This window comes from Lithobates pipiens, unplaced genomic scaffold, assembly GCF_037356315.1.
Source record: "Lithobates pipiens isolate NorthernLeopardFrog02 unplaced genomic scaffold, aLitPip1_a1.2 Scaffold_16, whole genome shotgun sequence".
NCBI lineage: Eukaryota > Metazoa > Chordata > Amphibia > Anura > Ranidae > Lithobates > Lithobates pipiens.
Window position 1 is genome coordinate 118,709,410 of NW_027507748.1, and position 23,266 is coordinate 118,732,675.

General features: G+C 42.4%; 1 protein-coding gene across 4 annotated transcripts in view; it reads left to right on the forward strand.

Annotated features, from left to right (window-relative positions):
- The window catches only part of GIT1 (GIT ArfGAP 1), a 232,310-nt gene that overhangs the window by 49,986 nt on the left and 159,058 nt on the right, over window positions 1-23,266 (forward strand). For 3 of the 4 annotated variants that reach the window (XM_077480354.1, XM_077480357.1, XM_077480355.1), the window contains exon 1: window positions 20,520-20,637. The exons of the other annotated variant lie outside the window; for it this stretch is intronic. In XM_077480354.1, coding sequence (XP_077336480.1) covers window positions 20,538-20,637 — 100 coding nt within the window. In that variant the 5' untranslated portion in view covers window positions 20,520-20,537. Of the gene's footprint in view, window positions 1-20,519; window positions 20,638-23,266 lie in introns of those variants that run through there. 4 annotated transcript variants of the gene reach the window in all.

Sequence of the window (23,266 nt, forward strand, 5' to 3'; positions counted from 1 at the left end):
AAAAAGTGGCATGTGCAAGACCCCGAAGGCTATATTCGCCCAGGCATTTTTTCATGGTGCGAGTGACCGTGGATGGAATCTATTGATTCCTGCTGCTGTTTGACACTTGTTAGCAACCAGCTGCTGCTGTGAGCCCTTTACGCTTCAATAACAGGATTTTGAAGGCTGCAGCTAATTGTGGCTGTTTGCACAGCCAGCAATCACAGTAGGTACACATCACTTCTATGTATCCATATAGAAACTTTCTATCTTTTATGGACAGTTTTTAAGATGCTTGTACGATTATTCTGAATTAATGGACAGATGTGTTTGAGCTGCAGTTCACCTATTTGTGACCTGAATCAAGCAGGTTTTGCATTCCCTTAAGCAGCCCATAGATTATGCAATTTTCTTCCCTTCCACCATAGGTGGACTTAAAGAAAATTGCTTAATTTCCCTATCAACACTGTCAGTGTTGATGGGGAAATATCTTCCGCAGTGCTGTTGTGTTCTGCTGGTGAAGAGCTCAGGCAATCTTCCCTGCCAGCAGAACACAATGGTCACTGCCAGTGGCTGTAGCCACCGTCATTGGTTGCATACAAAAAATCTGACTTCTTGTACTGATGTTGATTGGAGGATTGTTGTCAGTACAACCAGCCTGCCCATAGATGGATAAAATCTTGGTCTGTCCTTGCTGAACCAGCCAAGATTTGATCCATCTACTTCTAGCTTTATGCATGCATGTCTATGCAAAACCTCTAATGCAAACAAAACCATGTCAACAATCTTTAGTGCGGAAATAAACTCCTTTTTTTTTTTTTTTTTAAACTGTGAGCAGGCAGGCTGTTTATTGTAGAAGAGACATGCAATGTGTCTTCTGCAATCAAATAAACATGCTTGCTTGCAGTCGTCCTTCAAAAATACACTGAACTGCATATCACCGTGTACATTCTGGTACTGTGCATGTAGGGATGAGCTCAGGCGTGTTCGCATGGACCACGTGCAGAGCCCGCCAGGAAGTCGGCGCAGCGCTGCGCTAATCACAGGCAGTGAGACATTGCCCGATCTCTGCAGCTGCGCATCGGGGCAATGTCTCACTGCCTGTGATTAGCGCAGCGCTGCGCCGACTTCCTGGCGGGCTCTACACGTGGTCCATGCGAACACGCCTGAGCTCATCCTTATGTGTATGTGTGCCAAGATGATTGAGGCTGGGTTCAGTTACCCTGCATCCAATTCGCAATAGCAGGAGATTTTGACCAGCTCTCTATGGAGCCGATTCATATATCTCCACAGCAGGTTCGGTGCATTTTGCACAAAAACATGTGTCTTTTGGTCTGTTTCAGGTCCGAATTCAGCCCAAAATCCGGGCTTAAATAGGACCTGAAACGGTGAGCCATGATGCACCGGACCCCTGCTGTGACCCGGATGCGGCAATGGTGTGAACCCAGCCTGAATGTCTCCATATGCAAGGGAGGTATGTCATCCCGCGCTAACCAATCATGTTGGCCAAAGACTGGCACCCAGTGTAAACATTCTGGTGAGGGCCCTCACAGAGTTTAATGTTTCAGAGTTTAGTTTGGCTTTAATGTCAGAAGCAAAATAATAAAATACAAAGTTTCCACCAAAAAGGTAGCAATGTAATGGACCTTCCCATACCCTTATGTAAATGCTTTTGAAAATTGTTTATTGAGCTGGAATTTTATTTTATTATGCCATACGTCAATTTATGAAGAACTGTCTAAAAAAATAAAAATAAAAATTGGGCTTTTATATGACACTTTTAACTGTTTCAGGAAGTTCAGAAGAAACAAAAATCCTTTGATGTGTTTCTTAGCCTTTTGTGGAGCATTGCCTAGTAGAGATCAGTAGATAAGTGATATGCTCCATTTACAAGGTGCTCTGCTCACTCTGGCAGGTGGAAGCTGTTGGTCTTGGAACAACTTTGACTTCTGGTCTGAAGTGACAAAGTTATCTATTGTGTGAAATAGAAATAAAATGTGTTCAGCTGATGTGTGTGACTTTAAAGTTAGGCTGGAGTCCTGAAGTAAGTGACATTATCTCAGATCAGCTGATATGATTTATTACAGCACAGAGACACCATAAATGAGTTGATGACATAGTGCTTTGTTAGTCACTTCTATTGGGTGTATGTGTATATGTGTGTGTGTGTGTGTACAGTTGTGTTTACATACTCTGGCAGAATTTGATTTCTTGGCCATTTTTCAGAGAATATGAATGTTAACACCAAAACATTTTTCACTCATTGTTAGTGTTTGGCAGAAGCCATTTACCAATCAACTGTATTTTCTCAGAAACCACCCAAATGACCCTGATCAAAAGTTTACATACCCTGGTGATTGTGGCCTGATAACCTGCACACGAATTGACCCAAAGGGGTTTGAATGGCTAATAAAGATAACCACCCTCACCTGTGATCTGTTTGCTTGTAATTAGTGTGTGTGTATAAAAGGTCAATGAGTTTCTGGACTCCTGACAGACCCATATCCAAGGAATTGAGAATGCCAATCAGCAGTGTTCAAACTCTAATAAAGAAGTGGACAATGAGGGGTTCTGTTGGAACCAAACCATGGTCAGGTAGATCAACTAAAATTTCAGCCACAACTGCTAGGAAAATTGTTCGGGATTCAGAGAGAAAAACCCACAACTTCAGATGAAATCCAAGACTTTGAAAACACTCTTTAAAAACATGTAGTGTGGCTGTTTCAAGAGGCACATTAAGGGGGCACTTGAAGAAAGATGGGCTGCATGGTCGAGTCGCCAGAAGAAAGCTATTACTATGAAAATGCCACAAAGTATCCAGCTTACAATACCCCAAACAGCACAGAGACAAGCTTCAAGGTGGCACAAAGTCATTTGGAGTGATGAGACAAAAATTTTGCTTTTTGGCCACAACTATAAACGCTACATTTGGAGAGGAGTCAACAAGGCCTATGATGAAAGGTACGGAGGTGGATCATTGATGTTTTGGGGATGTGTGAGCAACAAAGGCACAGGAAATTTGGTCAAAATTTTTGGCAAGATGAATGCAGTATGTTATCAAAAAATACTGGAGGAACATTTGCATTCATCAGCCAGGAAGCTGCGCATGGGACTTACTTGGACATTCCAACATGACAATGATCCAAAACACAAGGCCAAGTCCACCTGTCATTGGCTACAGCAGAATAAAGTGAAGGGTCTGGAGTGGCCATCTCAGTCTCCTGACCTCAATATCATTGAGCCACTCTGGGGAGATCTCAAACGTGCAGTTCATGCCAGACAGCCCAAGAATTTACAGGGACTGGAGGCTTTTTGCCAGGAGGAATGGGCAGCTTTACCATCTGAGAAGATAAACAACCTCATCCACAAATACCACAAAAGACTTCAAGCTGTCATTGATGTTAAAGGGGGGAGAATACACTGTATTAAGAACTGGGGTATATAAACTTGTGATCAGGGTTATTTGGGTAGTTTCTGTTGCCATTATGATTTAAAGAGTAATCAGTTGTTTGATAATAAATTGCTTCAGCCAAACATTAACCATGAGTGAAAGAAAAGTTTTTGTGTTGTGTTATTATTCATATTCTCTGAAAAATGGCCAGGAAATCTTAAATTCTGCCAGGGTATGTAAACTTATGAGCACAACTGTATATTTGCAATACAATATAAATATATTCTATACAATTGAAAATCATCTTCTGTCTAAATTCTACTTTTGCTGTGTGTTATGACACCAGGAATGCATTTATGCAGGTTTGTAGTGTTGCTGATAGTTCATTTAAAACCGCATTTATTTACTTATAATTACCCAAAAAGCAGGTGGCTTAATTCTCATTACAAGGCAGAAAGCAAAGACATTGAGCCCCCCGTTCACACCGGTGCTACTTCAGAAGCAACAAGCGATTCCCAAATCGCACCTGAAGTCGTACCTAATGTTTTTCTCTGTCTTAATAGCTGTGACTTGAAGTGATGCATTTTGAAATGTATGATGTGTGATTTATTGCTCATAGACTGTAATGTAAATCGCACTGAAGTCAAGCCCCTGTCCATATCAGCGACTTTGAGCTATTTTTCACTTTATTTTTAATCCTTTCCTACTAACAATTTTTTTCACAAAACAGGTTCCCCACTGATGGCGAAATGCAAACTGAATTACCAGAAAATTAAAGAGAAAAAAAAATCTGCGTGGACCCCCCCAATCCATACTAGGCCCTTGAGGCTCGGTTCACACAGGGGGCGACTGCGATCCGACTTCAGGTCGCTCTAGGTCGCCTCAAGTCGCCTCCAAGTCGCGCTGTAGAAAAATGAATGTGAGTCAATGGAGCTGTCTTAATATACGCTACTGCAGTAGCTCCAACTTTAAAAGTAGTACAGGAACCTTTTTTTAAAGTCTGAGCTACTGCAGTAGCGTATATTAAGACAGCTCCATTGACTCACATTAATTTTTCTACAGCGCGACTTGGAGGCGACTTGAGGCGACCTAGAGCGACCTGAAGTCGGATCGCAGTCGCCCCCTGTGTGAACCGAGCCTAAGTCTGGTATGGATTTTAAGACTCTTATCCAAGCTTTCAAGCGAGCACCCCCCTTCCTGAATCATACCAGGCCACATGATCCCCCAACATAGGGGGGTGCTTTGGGGTAGGATGGACCCTCCTCCCTAAAGCACCTTGTGCCCATATTGGGGAAGGGGGAGCGAGCACCCCCTTCCTGAATCATATCAGGCCACATGCTCCCAACATGGGGGGGGGGGGTTGCTCCCCCTCCCTAAAGCATGATGGGGAGGGGGGGAGTGAGCACCCCCCTTCCTGAATCATTCCAGGCCACATGCCCCCAACATGGAGGGGGGTGCTTTGGGGTAGGGCGGGATCCCCCCTCCCTAAAGCACCTTGTGCCCATGTTGATGAGGACAAAGGCCTCTTCCCCACAACCCTGGCCCGGCGGGTGTGGGGAGTGACTTATAGGAATCTGGAAGTTCCCTTTTAACATTGTATCTCTGCTCATTCACCAACAAAGTGCAAATTAAATAAAAACACAACAGTTTTTGACAAGTCCAAAAAAAAAAATCCCCCCGAAGTAGATCCAATGGCAGTCATGATAAACGCTGGCCGTTGAGCTGAAAAAAAAAAGCAACTCGCAATGAAATGGGTAAAAAGTAGTGCAGGAACCTTTTTCATGATCTGAACGGTTCCATTGCGGGCAATTAGGTGCAACTTGTCATGCGATTTGGAACTGTCAAATGCATGACAAGTTGCACTGGTGTAAATGGGGGCTTAAAGTGGACCTACACTGCCAAGTAAGCATGATAAACCAAATAAGCCATTTAATTAATTTACAATGAAAAGAAAGCACCCATCCACTCATGTCTCAATGATTTATTTGGGTGAGAAATCACTTTGAAGAACACCCCTCTAGCATTTCTGGCTGTGCCCAACTTAAGTAAGGGCAGGTGATTCATGTAGCATTTACTTCCTGGAATTCATCTGCCCTCAGCTAATGCATGCATGCAGTCAGGTATGCTTAGCAAAGCAAACCCATCCTGAAAACTTCCAGGATGTATGACATTATTTATCTAGGCATAGAAACCAGGATTGGAATGGCAGGAAGCCTAGGGCTCCCAACTGCTTCCAGAGTCTCCTGTGACCAGGAAGAGGAAAGAGTGTTGCTGCAGATGGGACCAAGTTTGACCTGTGGAGGAGTTGGGTGTTATGGTGAGGTAGCATAACAGCTGGTGCTATTTTTTCTTACTTTAGTGCAGGGAATGCATGAAAGTAAAAAAAAAAAGACTTTAGAACCACTTTAAATATTTGCTGCTATACATTTCGCCAAGTTCCCTCCAATGTTGGTTCTCCAACACTTTCACGTCTGTTAGTCAAGGCTCAGGCTTCTTCGGGCATTTTTAGGTGTTTTTTTATGCAGTTTTTATGAAACAACCAAAAAAGTGCAGTGCTACCTTACTAATCAATAATGGTGGAACCCTCTAATATATGGTATTCTAAATATCACCCCAATGTAATAAACTTCAATATCATCACCACAATATTGTGCATGTTTTTCCATGCATTCTTCACATATTTAAGCATAAGCTTTTCTGTTTAGGCCAAGATAGTCGCTACTAGGTGGAGGGGACTGACTGTTGGGTTTCAAATATTTTTCATGTGCTCCTATTGAGGTCTATGGGGCTAAAATGTGTGATTCTGCTCCAAAGAGGTGATATGAATGAGCCCCACAGAATAACATTAAAAAAGATTTCCAAAGAGAAGTGTTTTTTTTTTTCCATCAAACATGCCTAGGTGGATACAGCATCGGTCCGATGCTGCATCTGTCCCCCGCCGACTCTAACACTGAGAACTGAGTGATTTACCACCACGATCGCTCGGTTCTTACAGCTCCCTGAGCAGAGAGCTTGGCTCGCCCTCCCCCTGAGCTCACTGCTGTCTGCTCTGCCCCCCCCCCCCCTGCTCACTGGAGTGCTGGGCTGTGGAGGGGGCAGGAGGGGCCAGCTCAGGTTCTCGGCGGCTTGCTGAGAGGCCAAGCCGTGTGCCGGTCCAGGCATGTGGGCAGATCCCGACTTCATTGTCGCAATCTTGTCCGACCCCGGACCGCCTCTGTGACGTCAGCCGACAGTGGGCTAAAGCATTTATTTTTATTTATTTTAACTTTGAGTCTGGAAAGCATTGAGTCCTGCCATGCACGATGTATCTGTGTGCTCATACTTCTTACGGCAGACAGATATACACTTAAAGGCAGAATGAATTAATTACCAGAGCACTTAACAGCGCCATGGTAGTTCATTTAAGCTACAAGGTGACAGCCGCAAAGGATGTTGGGACTTGTAGTTTTCCATTCACAGATGACTGTGAATGAATGACATGGCCGAGTAGGTGGAGCCCCACACGTTATTTTCAAACAATGGCAACGGGTACCCCGAGAAGATGCCCGCCTGCTCTTACTAGGGAGGGAAGGAGAGGCGAGGCTGCAGCTGTTGGAACATATTACATGTTCCACTCCAGTTACTGGTGGAACACCTAACTTGTTCCAAAAGCTGAACTTATCCTTTTTAAAACCCAAATATGGGAACATTTTAATTACACCTGTACTGCAATAATTAATAGACGTTTTGTCTAGGGGAGAGGAGAAATTGGTTTACCTACCTGATCTTGTGCTCATCCCACCCTCAGATGGTAGACTGTCCCTTGGCATCATCACGTCCAGAGCAGGCCTATAGACTTTGCTGTTCTTGATGTTAGGACCCTCAACCAGTAGACCGGTGGGGCTGCAGATGAATCTTTGAATATTCCCCCCCCCCCCCCCCATGGCCAAAAATGCCAATTAACCCTTGCAGTGCAGGCACAGCTCTAGTTCAGAGTTGTTGTTTTTTTTTTTCTCAGTTGCCCGAAGCTCGGCTTTAAATGTGAAAAGCAAGGCAAAAGACCTTGTGCCTTAGGAGGCCAGTTCACACTGCTGCATTGCAGTGGTGTGTGCTGAAAAGAGTATATCATGCAATATTTTTTATTTTTTTTTCTTGTCCATTGATCATGAAGCAGTGTAATTCACCATATCACACTGCTCTGCTGGCAATGGAACTGAATAAAATGTCACGTGTGAAGCAGATGTCAAAAAAGTAAAATAAATGGCTGGTTAAAGGACCTAAGAAAAAAACAGCTTTTGCTGTGATTCTCATCCTTAATCTAGAGCTGTCTCCTGCATTACTACTTTTCCCCACAGGGTGTCCTCAGTGTTCTGGGTTGAAGGACAGCCAGTATTATTCAGTTTGCTTTCTCTGATCCAAGGTTGTCATGTACCCATCCCCAGCTTGTGACAATATGGTGAAAGAGTGCGGAGCTCGTCTCTCTGTCCAAAACTGCTTTTTTCTCCTATCAGAAAGCTCCTGTCAGCATGGGGTGATAACCAGTTTATATGCTGCTTTTTCCTCTCTCACGCTGTCCTCTGGTGTATGAGGATTGCAAGACACTGCTAAAAAAGTCAAAATGCAGATACTTACATTTGTTATATTCAAAAAATAAATATATATATATATATATATATATATATATATATATATATATAATGCTGTATTTGATTACAGAACTAAACACATCTGTGTATTTATTTTTTTTAGCTGTCGAGTTCAGCATAAGGCCCCATGTACACTGCTGCTGCTAAACGGACGTTCAGAGGCAGTTGGACACTTTTTTTCAACTGCCCCTGAACTCATTCAATGTTATCCTTTGTGACCATGTACACAGGTTCGTTTACTGTCCTTTTTAGGCAGTTGCATTTATAGGCCTTTTTTTGAAGGCACAAAAATGAGTTCAGACGCCAAACGCATTTAGCTGCGTTTCGTCTATAGGTGTTTTTCATTTTTGACCATTTAAAAAAAAAAAGTTTCTAAACGCAAACGCAGCAAAACACTGCTAAACGCGGCATGTAAACGTGGCAAAACGGACGTTTTTAAACGTGTGTTGCTATCTGTCAAGTTAAATCGTTCAGGAGAGGTTGCAAAAATGTCCCGTGTACATGAATCCTTACACCTACATCTTAACCAGAACATACTCCTAAAATAAAAAGTGAACTCCCGGCAAGCAGCTAAATATACTCTTGAAAAGCATTGGGAATGGTTTACCTGCCAGAAAAATTTGAATGCATGCTAACTGCTTTTGTGATCCAGGCATTCCTGCATGACACAGAGCCAGGTCCTCTACCTCCTATTGCAGCAGTTGTATTGGTTGGTCAGCAGGACAGCCCCAGCTTGCTGATCGCATATTTAGGGAACAGTCATCCCTCTTCTCTCTTTTGGTTATTTCACCTTTCTGCTTGCTCACTCTTGACACATAGGTCACATGGATAAACTGGCCATACATTGATCGAATATATGGGCAGGCTGATTGTAAAACAAGCCTGTCGTATTTTTTACATCTGATTACTGCCGGTGGCTATAGCCACTTGCAGTAATCATTACGTACTACCTCCTGGGAAGGCTCCATGTGCCCCTTCACCAGTGGCGACTTTTTGGGTTATTTTTTTTGGGGGGGGGGGGGGACAATCCACCCGCTGCAGGTCACGGCTTTAAGTGTTTTACTGCGGTTCCTATAAAATATTTGTGAAAAAATGCGTCCTAATTAAAAGTGCGAAGAGAGAACAAAAGTCGTGCTGTGTGCGAAGAATAGAAAACCTCCGAATATGCAGCAATGCACTCGGAATGCTTCACTTCCAATGTAATGTTTATAGAGTGAACCAGTCAGCTGGGAACATCTATTGTGTTTGCCTACAGTCATCAGTACTGTACAAGTGGGGCTTTTATTGTAAATTGCATGAGAAACAAAATAATTGCGTAGTGTTTCATTGCCTGCTAACAAAAGGCCTTATGCATAGAAGTGTCTAAAAAGAAAGCTTATTGCCTATAGCAACCAGTTCCTATTGGCTTTTTTTTTTTTTTTTTTTTTATGTACTGGTTGGCAAAATAAAAGCAGGAATGAATGGGTTGCTTCTGGTGTTTAGATACTTAGGTTAAGTAAGGTCTTTATATCTTAGGTATGCAAGGCATTCATTTCTGATTTTATGAGTATGTGGTGTATTTTTATTTTTTTAAATGCAGTGCTATTAGTCCTGTAATACCTGTATGTACATTTTGTTCTGTTTCTGTAAGGGCAAACACAAATGTTATTAGGCTATTTTCGATCCTGGCTGAATGTTCTTCATACAGAATAGACTAAATCAGGAAAAAACACATTATGGCCAGTAGATGGAACTGATGATCCTGGTAAATATTTATTTCCTGTGATCACAAAAGTTCATCATTATAGCCACTAGAGGGAGCTGACGATCATATTTATTTCCTATGATCATGAGCGCCACCTAGTGGCTGCAATGTGGTATTTCCGGATTTACTTTTGTTTGAAGAATAACAATTGACCTGGAAAGAAAATGCCATTCATTTTTTCCACTGTTTATACAGAACAAATGTACATGCAGTTTCCCTAGATGAATAGCTCTGCAAATTTTTTTCTTAAGATATACCCCTCTAGCAGGACTATAATGCATACATATGTACCCTGGTTACTCTGCAGACATCCCCTCCTGCATAGAGGTACATTTCAGTGAAAGCCATTGTATACTGCTGGACCTTTTTGCAGCTGCTTCTATCTTCACCTGTCTTGCTTCTGGGTTTGCAGGCTTTGGCTCTGTGACTGGCTGGAGCCTCCATTCACAGCACAGGGCTCAGAAGCAACAGCACAGGTGGCTCTTCTCTTAGAGCGCATGCACCAGTAATTTCACTGGCTGCATGTAATTTAAATATCTTCTAAACTAGGGATCCTCAAATTATGGCCCTCCAGCTGTTGCAAAACTACACATCCCATGAGGCATTGTAAAACTCTAAGATTGACAGACATGATTAGGCATGATGGGAATTGTAGTTCCTGAACAACTGGAGGGCCATAGTTTGAAGACCCATGTCCTAAACGGTGCACGTTTAGGAGATATTTACACTACCTATAGGTAAGCCTATAATAAGGCTTACCTATAGGTAAAACTCGGTAAAGGAAGTTTACTCTTTAACTGATACCGCTAACTTGCAGGATTCCTGCATCATAGACCCCAGTTTCACCCCCGTTCTACCAATTTAGCTTTAGTGTTCCTCTTCTTCACTAAGAGGCTTCACTCATCCTGGACCTTTTAGCATGACAACACTTCCTGAGACCCTAGTGTATCAGTGTTTTGGAATGGGCGATTTCTGTCTTTCTATGCAGTTAACCTAGCCCTCAAAATTTCCACTCGCCTGCTCGCATTTGGCAAGTGGAAATAAGCTGAGGGGGGGAGTAAGGAGCCACATCAGAGGGGGAGGGTCAGCACCACTGGCAGGCAGGGTTGAATGGGTGCTGATTCTTCTCCCAGCAATCGGCCAGGAAACTTGGTAAAGGGAGAGGAGTGGAAGGGAAGAGCCGACCAGATCAGGCAGAGGGGAACTCCTTCTGTGACACAGTTTGGATCTAAAATGCCGGCCGCTGTCAAACAAAACCTGCCTCCTGCACCAGCTCCTTTGATAGACGGCACACTGGTCCAATGCTGGGAAATTGAAGTAGTTTGACGTCTTATAGGTTGGGCACTAATGGGCTGCACTAAAAAAGTTGTTAATGTTTATTTTTGTAAGTTAATTCTGCATAAAACATTTAAGTGTCCTTTCATGAGATAATTTCTGAGGGTGGAATTAGGGGCAGGGTAGGGGTTGGGTGGGGCAACTGGTGGCGAGTAACTCTTAAGGCCTGGCTAGTAGCTCAGGACTTAGAATTTTGAGCCCTGAGTTGACCTATTTGTATTTATAAGAAATGAATGGGTTTTCAGTAGGAGTAACGCTGTAGAGAGAACTATGTATGCCTGTGACCTTATTTCTCCTGCCGCTGTATCTTTTTTTTGGCTATGGAGGCTGAATGAAATAAAATAAAAAGAAATTACACCCTATAATGTTACAATTATGCAGTATAAGTAAGAAGAGGATAGCGTTTGAATTTTTTCCACACCTGTCTAATTGTGGTACGTCCTCTTGCATGGTCAGTATTGCACACGGGTGGGGTTGAATGTGGAACAATTATACGGGCTCCCCTGGATTCCTCCCCCATTGGACCAACACACCAAGCTTTACAGTTTAAAGGTAAATAAATAAATCAATTTAATGTAAGTCTATGCCATAGGTTTTATAACCATTCCTTCTGTTCCCTTGGCCTGCCTTTGGTTTATGCGACATTGCTGGACATCAAATAGATTGAATGCAATCTTGTTTTGTCAAAATTTTGTGCTACTCTATTTTCATTATAAAACTGCTGGGGTAATTGCGAATGCCCTACAAATACACATTGTGTTAGAAATTTCATGTGTCCTTTACAAAGAATGTAAATATTTGCTAATAGTGCTTTATAACGCTGTCAATATTGTATTCTTTCGCTACCACAATACTTTTATTGTATTCGTGTTCTTCTAAGGCCCCGACGAGGCAGGGTTTCCCGCGTAGACCATATATTCGATCTATCGCACTAGGATCAGCACGTCCTGAACCAAAATAACAGTATTTTTAACATGCTGTTAACATGCTCTTAATCAGTAGATGAAAAATAAAGTTTAATTACATATTTTAAACCTGTGATATTTATCTTTATTCAAAACCTACAGAGATACATATACAGTCCCACCCCATCTCACCTTTACCCTTGATTTTGTTGCATGGTCAATAGTTGTGTTGGGGGAGAAAGCTGGGAGCGTTTTTAAAGTCGGTGTTAAAAACAAGAGGCCTTTCCTAAAGTACCTTTACCCTATAACTTGACTTTTTATTTTGACCGTAGATGCTCTTTAAAGGTTATTTTTACATGCAATTTAAATAAGTACTTGAATCCAGCTTGTAACCACCACCAAAATACTTGATGTTGGCTAATGTTGGTGCTTGGAGTCAATGAAACCCACTACATCATGTGGCAGTGCTTGGGCATACCAAATGGCTATACATATAGTATGCCCTTGTGTAGGATTCACACTAATTTCTGGTGTAGTGTTCTCTTGGAATTCTGCCCTTGACTATGGCTTTTGTAATGAGGACTAATCTTGAGCAACCCAACTACTACAATGTGGAGCCATATATCCATATATAGAGTTTGGTCATTTGACTTCCTTGCCAGTTCTGGTTGGGGGGGGGATAAAACTTTTACAACAACCGTATACATTTTTTAATTTATACCACCCAGTTTGAATATATATTTATGAGTATATAGTCGCTGATAAGAGAATTTGATGACACAAGTTGATTGTATAGAAACCAAGCTTGAAATGATCTTCCTTTACTGATTATCAGCACGTGTATGTAGATTTGTGGATGGTATTCCCCTGTGCACAAGGGCAGAGTCAGTAACACATCCCCTGGCGTCTGTCAGACAATGGCTTAGTTTGTTTGCTTCTTCTGGCTCCTGATTGCAGATTTGATGGAAAATAGTGTGCAGAGAAACACAATGGTGTAGTGTAGTATTATCTGGAGCCAGGGAACTGACAGAGGGAGGTGTCTTATCAGAGCGAACAGCTGGATTTGTTTCTGGAAGCGTCTGACCACTGTGCTGCTGTTGCCTGACATAATGGAAATGGTTGTTTTGTGGGTCTCTGTAATGTATCAAATTAAGCAGTCAGATTTTATGAGCGCTCCTGAATGCGAAGAAATGAGTTTCCTTAGATACCAGATCTCAGATTGGGATAGGTGTTGCGATATAATAATTGTAATGGGTATTGGCAGCATGCTCCAAATAACATGAACAAGATGGGCACATTGACTTGGATGTGTTGTTTTCGTACCATTACTAAAGCAGCTCCTAGCCATGAAATAAAATTGACCATGTCTGTTGACAGATATCTGTAAGGCCATGAAGTATCTGATCACTGGAATGAGGACATTGATTAGACAGGTTGGAAAATCTGTCCTAGTTGCTATTCTCCCTTCGATAAGTGGCATTTATATCCCCTTCTTGCTCCTCATTGCTCTCTTCCTTCCCTCTTCCATTGGCAAATTTAAGCATTAGCCTCGGCCAGATGTTAATTTTTATGACTACACCATCCAATCCTGAGGCCAGTGTGTTGGTCTTATGTGGCTTCCAGTTCTGACCTCCCTTGTAGGTCACCCTAATTGAATCCTTACATCTGTACTTTGTGACTGTTTAAATAGTTTTTTGCTTTGCTTTTGAAGGACAAGCATAGTGTAGTTCTTTCTTAAGTGACCCCTCTCCTCCCCACAAAACCACGCAACGTCTAAAGGCAGGCCATACACAATTCATTTTCTTTCTTTCAACCATCGAATCTGTAGATGTAGGAAACCATCCCATGGAGCTATTGTATTCTGACAGCAGGGAGACTTCGCCGTCTTCAGAATATACACGTCAGCACCGCTAGATACTGATTGACTGACAATTTTACAACTAGGGCTGCAACTAACGATTATTTTCATAATCGGTTAGTTGGCCGATTATTTCAATTAATCGGTTAATAACCTTTAAAAGTGTGGTGTATAATTTAGTTAATATGTAAAAGCATAAAAAAAAGGCAATTTATTCTTAAATATCTCTATGCAGGGGTAAATATAAATATCCAACTATACGGTTAGAGAGCAAAATCTCTAATCCACTCTGAGAATTACAGACAGAAGAGATATACTGTATATACTATTAGAGAAGAGGTGTACTGTATATAATATAAGAGCCCTTTCACACCAAGCCGCGGATCAGATCTTTTTTTATTTAAAGAAAAAAAAGTTAGACTGTTTTGCAGATTTTCAAACAGAACTTTAATATATTAATTGCTGGCCATACAAAAACAATGTCTTCCTTCCAGAAAATGTAATTTTAAGAACGTTCGTTCGATTTTTTGAATCGTTAGTGAGGTCAAATCGACGTTCGTTTTCAACCACAGTGACAGGAAAATGTAGAAATAATAGAAAACTGTAAAATGTAAAAGTAATTTTCAGACAGTGTATGTGGTTTTTGTTCAGAAATTACATTCATTTTAAAACAGAATGTTAAAAGCAAGTGAACATTTCAAACAACATTCTTTCAATGTACAAAGATTTTTCATATAAATATTCTCGTTTGAAAGTTGAGCCGTGTGGCCAGCATAAGGCTCGGGAAACACCTATGCAATTTGCTTTTGATCTTTTTCTACACTGCTTTTTGCTGTGCGTTAAGTACAGTATAGAGCGCCCCAATAGCAAAGTAAAGAAAACTTCTGCCTTTTAGAAGCACTTACGTTCTGCCCAGATACCCAAAATATGGTGGGGTTACCTTGCCAGGGATGAACCCCCCCCCCCATGGCAAACTGCCTTGTTCCCCATGTTGATGTAAACAAAGCCTTTCACCATTTTTCCCCTTTTTTGTTTTATTTTTTTATTTTATTTTTTTTGGGTCTTGCTTAAAGTTTGTAAAGGGCCTGATGTGGGTTTGTAACCCCTACGTGTTTTTGTTTTAACACTTTCCCCACCCCTTTGCATTCAACTGGCTGCTGGGAATCTGACTGACAGCGAAATGTGCGGCCAGAGATGAGTCGCAGGTTGTTAGGATGCCGGCAGGTGTCCGCTCCCTAGTAACAAGTAACCCTGAGCAGGAGCTGTCACATATAGTAGCAGTAGTAATGCAAAATGTTTAATGTCCGGTCTGTGATAAAATAAGGTTAAAAAATTTGCTAAATACTGCAAAATTTATCATCTTTTTTTTTCCCCATGTGAGTTATTTTGATATAAGCATTCATGCTGTATTTATCTACAGTTGACCCCACTGTCCCTAATGCATAAAGAACATTTTAAAATATCCAAACTATAATTTTTTTTTGTCATAATATAGCTGATTTCATAAAAAAAAAAAAACACAAAGCTCTCCATAATACTGGTAACCTATAGACATGTGTCAAGGCTTGGAAGCCGAACCTGTTTTTTAGCTGACAGAAGCTGTCATAATTTTCCATGGAACAAACGGCTCAAGCTGTGTATTCCACAGGAAACAAATATGTGCCAGCTCTTTAGTTTTGGATAACAGACAGGTCATTGTAATATTCAGCCTAGCTGGTACTGTTGATGGTTTGGTTTTTACTGTGAATGTGACAGATTCATACATGCTGGCCATAATTGGGTCATATGGAATCATGTAGAACAGCCAACTGACTTGGGAAAGAATAAGAACTGGTGTATCGTCCTTTTTTTTTTTTTTTTTTTTTTTTGTCTGATCCTGCTGGAATGATTTACCTTCACCGGAATGTGATGGGAAATCCAAAATGATCCAGTAGGTAAAGGTGAGGAGATGTCTTCCAATGGGGACAACTGTTCTAGTGGCATCTAAAAGGGGAATTTGCCTCACTTTTTAGAGACTTTTTGATTGGTTCCTGTTGCATCTCTGGGACAGGAAGTAAAGGGAAATGTTCTTATTGGGGCACAGACAACAAATCTTAACACGGGTTTTACCTCTTTACGACTGCCCAACACATATACGTGGTGACAAAAGGGTGAGCTGTAATGGCAAATCTATCACACGTGTGTCACCAATGTTCATGTGCACTCTCAGCATAAAGACCGAGCTGTCAAAGCACTCTTGGTCCGGACTAAGGGCTAGTTCACACCACAATTTCTGTGTTCCGGATGCATTTCTGCATGTGCTTTTTTTCATTTGTTCAGCTACATTCTTTATCTCAATTGAGGTCATGTGCGTTTTTGATATGTTTTGCTGTGTTCCTTACAGGAAAAAATGCAACATGTTCTACTTTTGTTGACTGTACTGGAACTCGCTGCACTTTTGTGAACTAGGGCTTTGTCCGTGCGTTTTTTGATAGAGAATAAAAGCCCACTGGACTGCATCTGATGGGAACCAGCCCTAACAATTGGTAGCCAGCAGGACTGACTTCTGATCATATTGCTACTGTGACAAATTTGGTCACATGATCACCACTGCTTCCCACTGCTGGACATTCAGAACTTTTTAAGGGATACTGGGGCTGGGCAGGAAGGGGTTAAACTGAACTTTGGGGGTAAAAAAATATTTTTGGATATTTGCAATGTAAAAATAGGTTGCCACCATTGATGTGTACCCCATGTGTGGCTGCTGCATTTGCCATAGTATTACCAATATGGGTTATAGCCACCTTCGGGTGCTGCACACTGGCATACCCAATACGGGAAGTATACTCCCTATATAATCCCTCCTCCTACTAGGAGTACCTCAGTTTTTTTCTCTAGTGTCTAAGGTGTTGGTCACGAGCGAAGATGTGCTCTGAGGAGCTCCAGGAGGGATCCTTGCTGGATTTAAATAGCCTCCACAAGACCAGATCCATCCACAGTGCCACTGAGGCCAAAGTGGATGGTACCTGGGCCTTGTATGCGAAGAACAAGGTTTTGCCTGTAACGCCTCTATGTAGGACTGGACCCCGGGATCCAGGGCTTTGGTCATGCTTACCGTACCTGGTGGGGTGCTAATGCAGGTCCAAGGGAGTGGAACCCCGATAAAAAGGACCCAGTCCTTGAAGGTTTGCTAATGCAGCCTGCTGTGATGGGTGAAGTTTGGATCTGTCTGTTGCAGCAGTATCCTGCGGCAAGGATAAGGCATTCACCTGTGAAAAAAAGTAAAAAAAAAAACACAACACAATAGTTTATTGCACAGATCAGGGGGTCTTCTCGTCGGACTCCGGCTTTCTTCGCTGCCACCCTCGCCCTCTTCTTCCGACTTCGGGGGTCTTGTTCCCCTCTTCGGTTCTTCTTGCCAGGTCAGGTCACCTTGAGGCGAGGTGACAGATGCACACCGTAGGGATCAGGAGTGCACTGCAAGGTTGTGGACCTTACGGCTGACTGCTGCGGACGGGAGACAGATCCCACTGGGTTTAGAGCGTAAGATTCCCTGGGGCGCGGAGTCTAAGAGCCAGCAGGTGTTGACCAGCGCCTCTAGTGATGAGGATGGACTTGGCTGCAACTGGCTCCTGGTCGCGACCCCCAGGGTCCCCCAGCTCACACCCACAGTAGGCAACAGTAGGATAGGGATAGTGAGGGACAAAGCCAAGGTCAGGACCACAAGCAGACAGGAATAGTCAGGGACACGCCAAAAGGTCAGGATCACAGGCAAACAGGGATGGTCAAGGACACGCCAAGGTCGGTAACGGAACAACAGAAGAGCACACGGCAGGTAACGGGAAGCTAACACACAAAGGTTGATCAGCAGCGTTGGCCTGCAGTGCACAGGTTAATATAGAGCTCCCTGATAGGAGCTAGGGTGGAGCCATGCCAGAGGATGGATTACAAAAGCAGACAGGTGAGGGTCGGCTGGTCACTAGATGAACACATGGGAACAGGTAAGCAGACAAACTATTGCATAACCATGACACCCGGTCTTCTGTCGCCATCTTCTGTTCTTCTCTTCTGGAGATGTTGCCTTGTCGCTGTCTCCGGTCACAATGACAGGCACGCGGTGTGGATGCTGGGACTGTGACATCGTAATGGGCATGGATATCATCCGGTGTTGTCCCTATATAAGTCGCTGCGCGCCACGTGCCTGTCAAGCGAGCACCCCCCCCCCCACTGAGCCGTACTGGGGGGTCTTGTCCCCCTCTTCGGTTCTTCTTGCCGGGCCACCGCGCCTTCTTCTAGCTCTTTTGCAAGCGGTGGCCCGCCAAGAAGAACCGAAGAGGGGGACAAGACCCCAGAGTACGGCTCATTAAGGGGGGATCGCTCGCTTGTCCCCACCCCCTTTCTTGGCCGGCCGGGTAGCGTGCTCGGATAAGAGTCTGATAAGGACCTGGGGGGGACCCCCACGCTGTTTTTTCGGAGTAGGGATTCCCCTTTAAGTCCATACCTGGTGACGGGGCCAGCGACGCCTCCTTCGCTGGTCCCGGCTACCTGGAGACACGCTCAAAATGAGCGGACTTTACTCCGCGTGTGTGGGCGAGTCCGTTCATTTCAAAAGTACGGCGGATAGTCTGGCGGACTTAGTCTGCCGTACCTAGTCCGTCGCAAAAGTACCATGTGTGGGCAGGTAGCTCGTTCGGAAAGTCCGCCAGACTAAGTCCGCCGGATAGTCTGCTACGTGTGTACGTGGCATAAGTGTGTATGGTGTGTCACTTCCTGTCCACCACTTCCATCCATAAAATGTCTCGCATTGGAGGAGAAGCGGAATGAATGTCCCAATCTCCACCAATTCAATCACAGAACACCTTGCATTCATTGAAAAGCATACAAGACACACCCAGTCCACCCTTTTTTGAAGCCAATTAGAGCCTCAGGCTCTAATCATGTACTTCTAAGAATAAAAATGCCATTGGAATCCGTGCATCCAGCGCCCTGCATGTAGATTAGGGTCCGGTCACATGAATTAGGGGGGCAGCGTCCCTGTGCCCTGCATGAGCAGCCGCCACTGTTTTTTGCACTGGTCAGTTGTGTTCATAAAAGTCCTGCTTGCTGCATCTTTTGTGCGTCTTTCAAAATCGCACCAAAAATGCATCTTCTCGTTAAAATGAGTAGAAAACAAGTCAAAAACGCACCGCAGTGGTGTTTTTTGAGTCAAATGTCCATGTTTCACAGGTGCATGCAGGGAGTCGGGCAGCCAGAAAATGTAGTGGAAACGCATCCAAAAAATTTTTCAGCAGAACAGTGTGAAAGCAACGTTACACATATAGTAACAGTAGGCTTCTTTGATCTTTTGTGTCTGATGATTTGTCTCATTCAATGTACAGTATGTTCCCATAGCAATCATTCTATATGCTGCAGTGGGAAGTGGAAGGGGAGAAGAATAAGAAGTCTCTTGCTGGTATGGGCTTTCACGACGCAGTCACCTGGATGATAGCGGCCTACTTTTCTGATATGATGGGCGTGCAAAGCCCCCCCCCCCACTTTACAGGCCTTGCCTTGTTTGTACACACAGATTTTGGCAATACATTGTGTATATAGAACCAGGGCGGGTACTGGCACCGTACCTGCGCTTTTGTATATAAACCGTAAAACCATTCCTCATAACGAATATCAATCCAAGTATAAGGCAGCCTCTTATCGCCCTGAAATATTCAAGCTGTTATAATGGAGGTGGGAGTAGGCCCAGCTGTGTGTGGGAGAGGGGAGAACAGTGTGTTACCAGCAATGAAATTTCCATTAACTCTCCCTGTGTGAGATTTGCTGTTAAGTCCAGTGTAACCCTTCACTGATCTCCCCCAGCCCATGCATAGCTCAGCGTTGGTTTACAGCTTACTAATGATATGCAGTGAATAAATGTAGACGCGCTGTGGCAGGTAGCAGTTGCTCCAGTCCCAGGCTTATATTAACTGGGGCGTTTAGTGACTTTCACCAGTGTTACTAACTGCCATTTACACAAATTCTACCCAATTTGCTGCCTCGTAGCTTTTTATATCTCAAGAAACCACTGTTTCAAGTTTTTTTCTGACTCGTACTATTCACATTGCATGGCTGGCTGCTTGTATCCTCCATTGTTTTTCCTATCTTTTTTTTGAAATGACCCTGAAGCTTGCAAAAGTCAGGTGTTCCTGGGTTCCATGGTCTTTGTACATCTCAGAGGGAAACTCCTGATTTATAAATGCAAATCTAAAACTTGCATTGAAATTTAAAGCTGAACTGCAGGTATGAAGTTTATTGCACACCTACTGTGGTCCAGCTTGCAAAAAATGTCAATATGCGTTTTTATTGCCTGAAGGACCACTGGGGAAGCTGACCATCACTGGTGTAGTCGGCGCTACTACAATGTTACCAGATATCTTCTGGGTCCTGTGCTGAGAGGCTTCCCATCTTCACGCTGACTAAAGGGGGTCAGCTTGCTTGGCACTGCCACCATTCACACAGCACCTTGTAATTTTTGTTACATCATCACCCCTCCTCTCCACCTTATCCAATTAAAGTGGTAGTAAAGTTTATAAATTGCTGACACAAGCCATTCCCGGATAGTATCAGCCATGTATCGCTTGATGGAAAAAATGAGATGCATACAGATTGTTGGCTATAAACATCAGCGGTTTTCTTTCTCATAATTTGTTAATCTTTTTAGCTTCATCCTGTAGGTGGAAGTGGGCAGATGAAGGATTTGTGTTCTTGTTGTGTCGGGAGGCAAAGTGGCTCCAGCTGGAAAGCTAAATGTAAAACCTTTTATATCAACTTGCAAGAACTTTTAAGGGGTACGTTGTGACTTTGTACATTGTATAGTTCTAGCAGGACTAATGGCACAAAAAAGTATGTAAACATTACTTTTGAATGCTAAATGTTTTCTTCTATCCAGATAGAAGGTGGAGGTCTAGTCTTCACTAAATTTGTTGTATTCAGAAGTCTGAGTCCTCATTGCAGTCTTTTATTACTTATCAGACTGCTTAGTCCATGGTTTCAGCGAGACAAATGGAGTCTCAAAGCAAATAGATCTACTTTGCTGTCTTTAACCCACAGTGCTCTGGGAATTCTTTATGTACCAAATGTTCATTTGTAGACCAAAGACCATACAGTATATAGATGGTAAAAAAGGATAAAAATCAAGCCAAGATAATTTTCCCGTGGGTCTGCTCCGGTTAGCCATACTGTATGTGGGCTGATGTGAACATTTTAGAAACCAGTTCAACAATTGAAACACTCATGTACAGTATATCATGAAGCAAGTAAAAAGGGGGTTGCAGAGATATACCCTACTATTGCTGGATTTTAGTGGCATGACTTGAGACCATGAAATTAAAAAAAAATATATATAGTTTTATTGATAACAATTTAAAGTGCCAAGGAGTAACTTATGCAAGAAGATATACAATATAGTAACAAAAAAGAAATGGTGCTATATGATACAGTAACCTTCTAAAACTTTCTGTCATACTCCTATAAAAAATAAGCTTGGGGTGTACAGATAGCTCAATCCTTCAAGGGTCGATGAGTTTCACTGGATTGTGTAGCTTCAAGACTCATAGGTTGAGTATCATATTCTGAATAGTATAGCATGAATTCAAGTTAGCATACACATAATTATTTTCCAATGTCTACTTAATTAGTATATCCCTCAGCATTTACAAAGGCGAAACCATAGAGGACTAATCTGAGCCATAGTGTCTCTAATAGAAATAGAAATGTGTGTGTATATATATAATTAATATATGCACACATCACCAAATATCCACATGTATAATATATTATTTATATATATATATATATATATATAATCATGATATATGATATTCGGCCATACATAACAATATCTGACCATATTTTTCTTACTACAGTGATTTTTTTTTTTGTCTGTACGCTCCATCTAGTGGCCATAATAAGTAATTTTTTCTGATTGAGGCATTCCACCAAGAGTACCATGTTATGGCCACTAGATGGAATCGAATATGATGGATGATCTCTGTATTAAGAAAGATATGGTGAGAATTCATCAAGGATGGGTGAATGCTTGTCACATTACTACCAACGTTTTTATATATATATATATATATATATATATATATATATATATATATATATATACACACACACACACCGTATTTATCGGCATATAACACGCACCCCACGTTTAGGAGGGAAGGTTAAGGAAAAAAAACTTTTAAATGCCCATCAATGCAGCCTTATCAGTATCCATCTGCAGCCTTGCCCATCATTGCAGAATGTTCAGTGTCCATCTGCAGCATAATCATTTAAATTACCACCACCGAGATACAGAGCTGGATGTCCTGTGTACTCGGCTCCTTCGGTTCCTCGCAGTCCAATCCCGCCCCTTGGTCCGGCTCCTATGATGGACATAACACAGGTCCAATGACGGACTGGGCATGACTGTGAGCCAAGCCTAGCCGAGTACACAGTATACTCGGCTTGGTCTATTTCGGCAGCGCTCGGTCCCTCCTCCTCAGAGGCAGCGGTTCGGTGTACAACACGTACCAATGATTTTCCACTGATTTTAAGGGGAAAAAAGTGCGTCTTATACGCCAATAAATTCGGTAATTGGACCCCTAAGTGTGTGTGTGTGTGTGTGTGTGTGTGTGTGTGTGTGTGTATATATATATATATATATATATATATATATATATATATATATATATATAACACCATCAAAATAAGCTCCTCTTATTTGCTCCATTTTAATCTGTTAAATACCATTGAGAAAATATTCTTTGTCATATTGATAAGTCAAAACAATTAATGTTAATTCTTCCAAGATCTTGTGAACTGATAACTTTCAGGCTGCATTAACACTTCAGCGTTTTGAATCGCGGGCAGATTTTCCGTGATTCGAAAGCACCGATGTGTGAAAGACAAAATGACAGGACTCGCATTTGAGATGCCATTCGTTTGAATGATGCCTAAAATCGCTGTGCAGGTCTGCCATGATTGTTGTGTGATAAATTGTGCTGCAGTAGCGGCAACCGAATCACAGAAAGCATGTCGCCCAAAAGTAGCTCCTTTTTCTTTTTGGGAGACATGCTTCCTTTGTTTGACCATTTGCAGTAGGCTGGGGAATGTGATTAATCATTTTCAAATAAATGCCATGTGTAGAGGAAGGAAAAGCCTTCCTACTTCCTATTCTTATCTGCTACCATTGGGGATGGATGGAAAATCCAGCCATACAGATTACAGTAACTTTACCTTTTTGTATGTGGTTATTGTGTGACTTTTTTTTCTTTGACTCTTCATAATGGCTGAAGTTTGGCAGGAGTGTTGAATTACCATGTTACATAGGTGCTAGGGATGCACCGATACCTTTTTTTTTTTTTTTTTTTTTTAACAATGAGTACAAGTACCGATACCAATTACCGATACCTAGCGCAACTGTTTTGT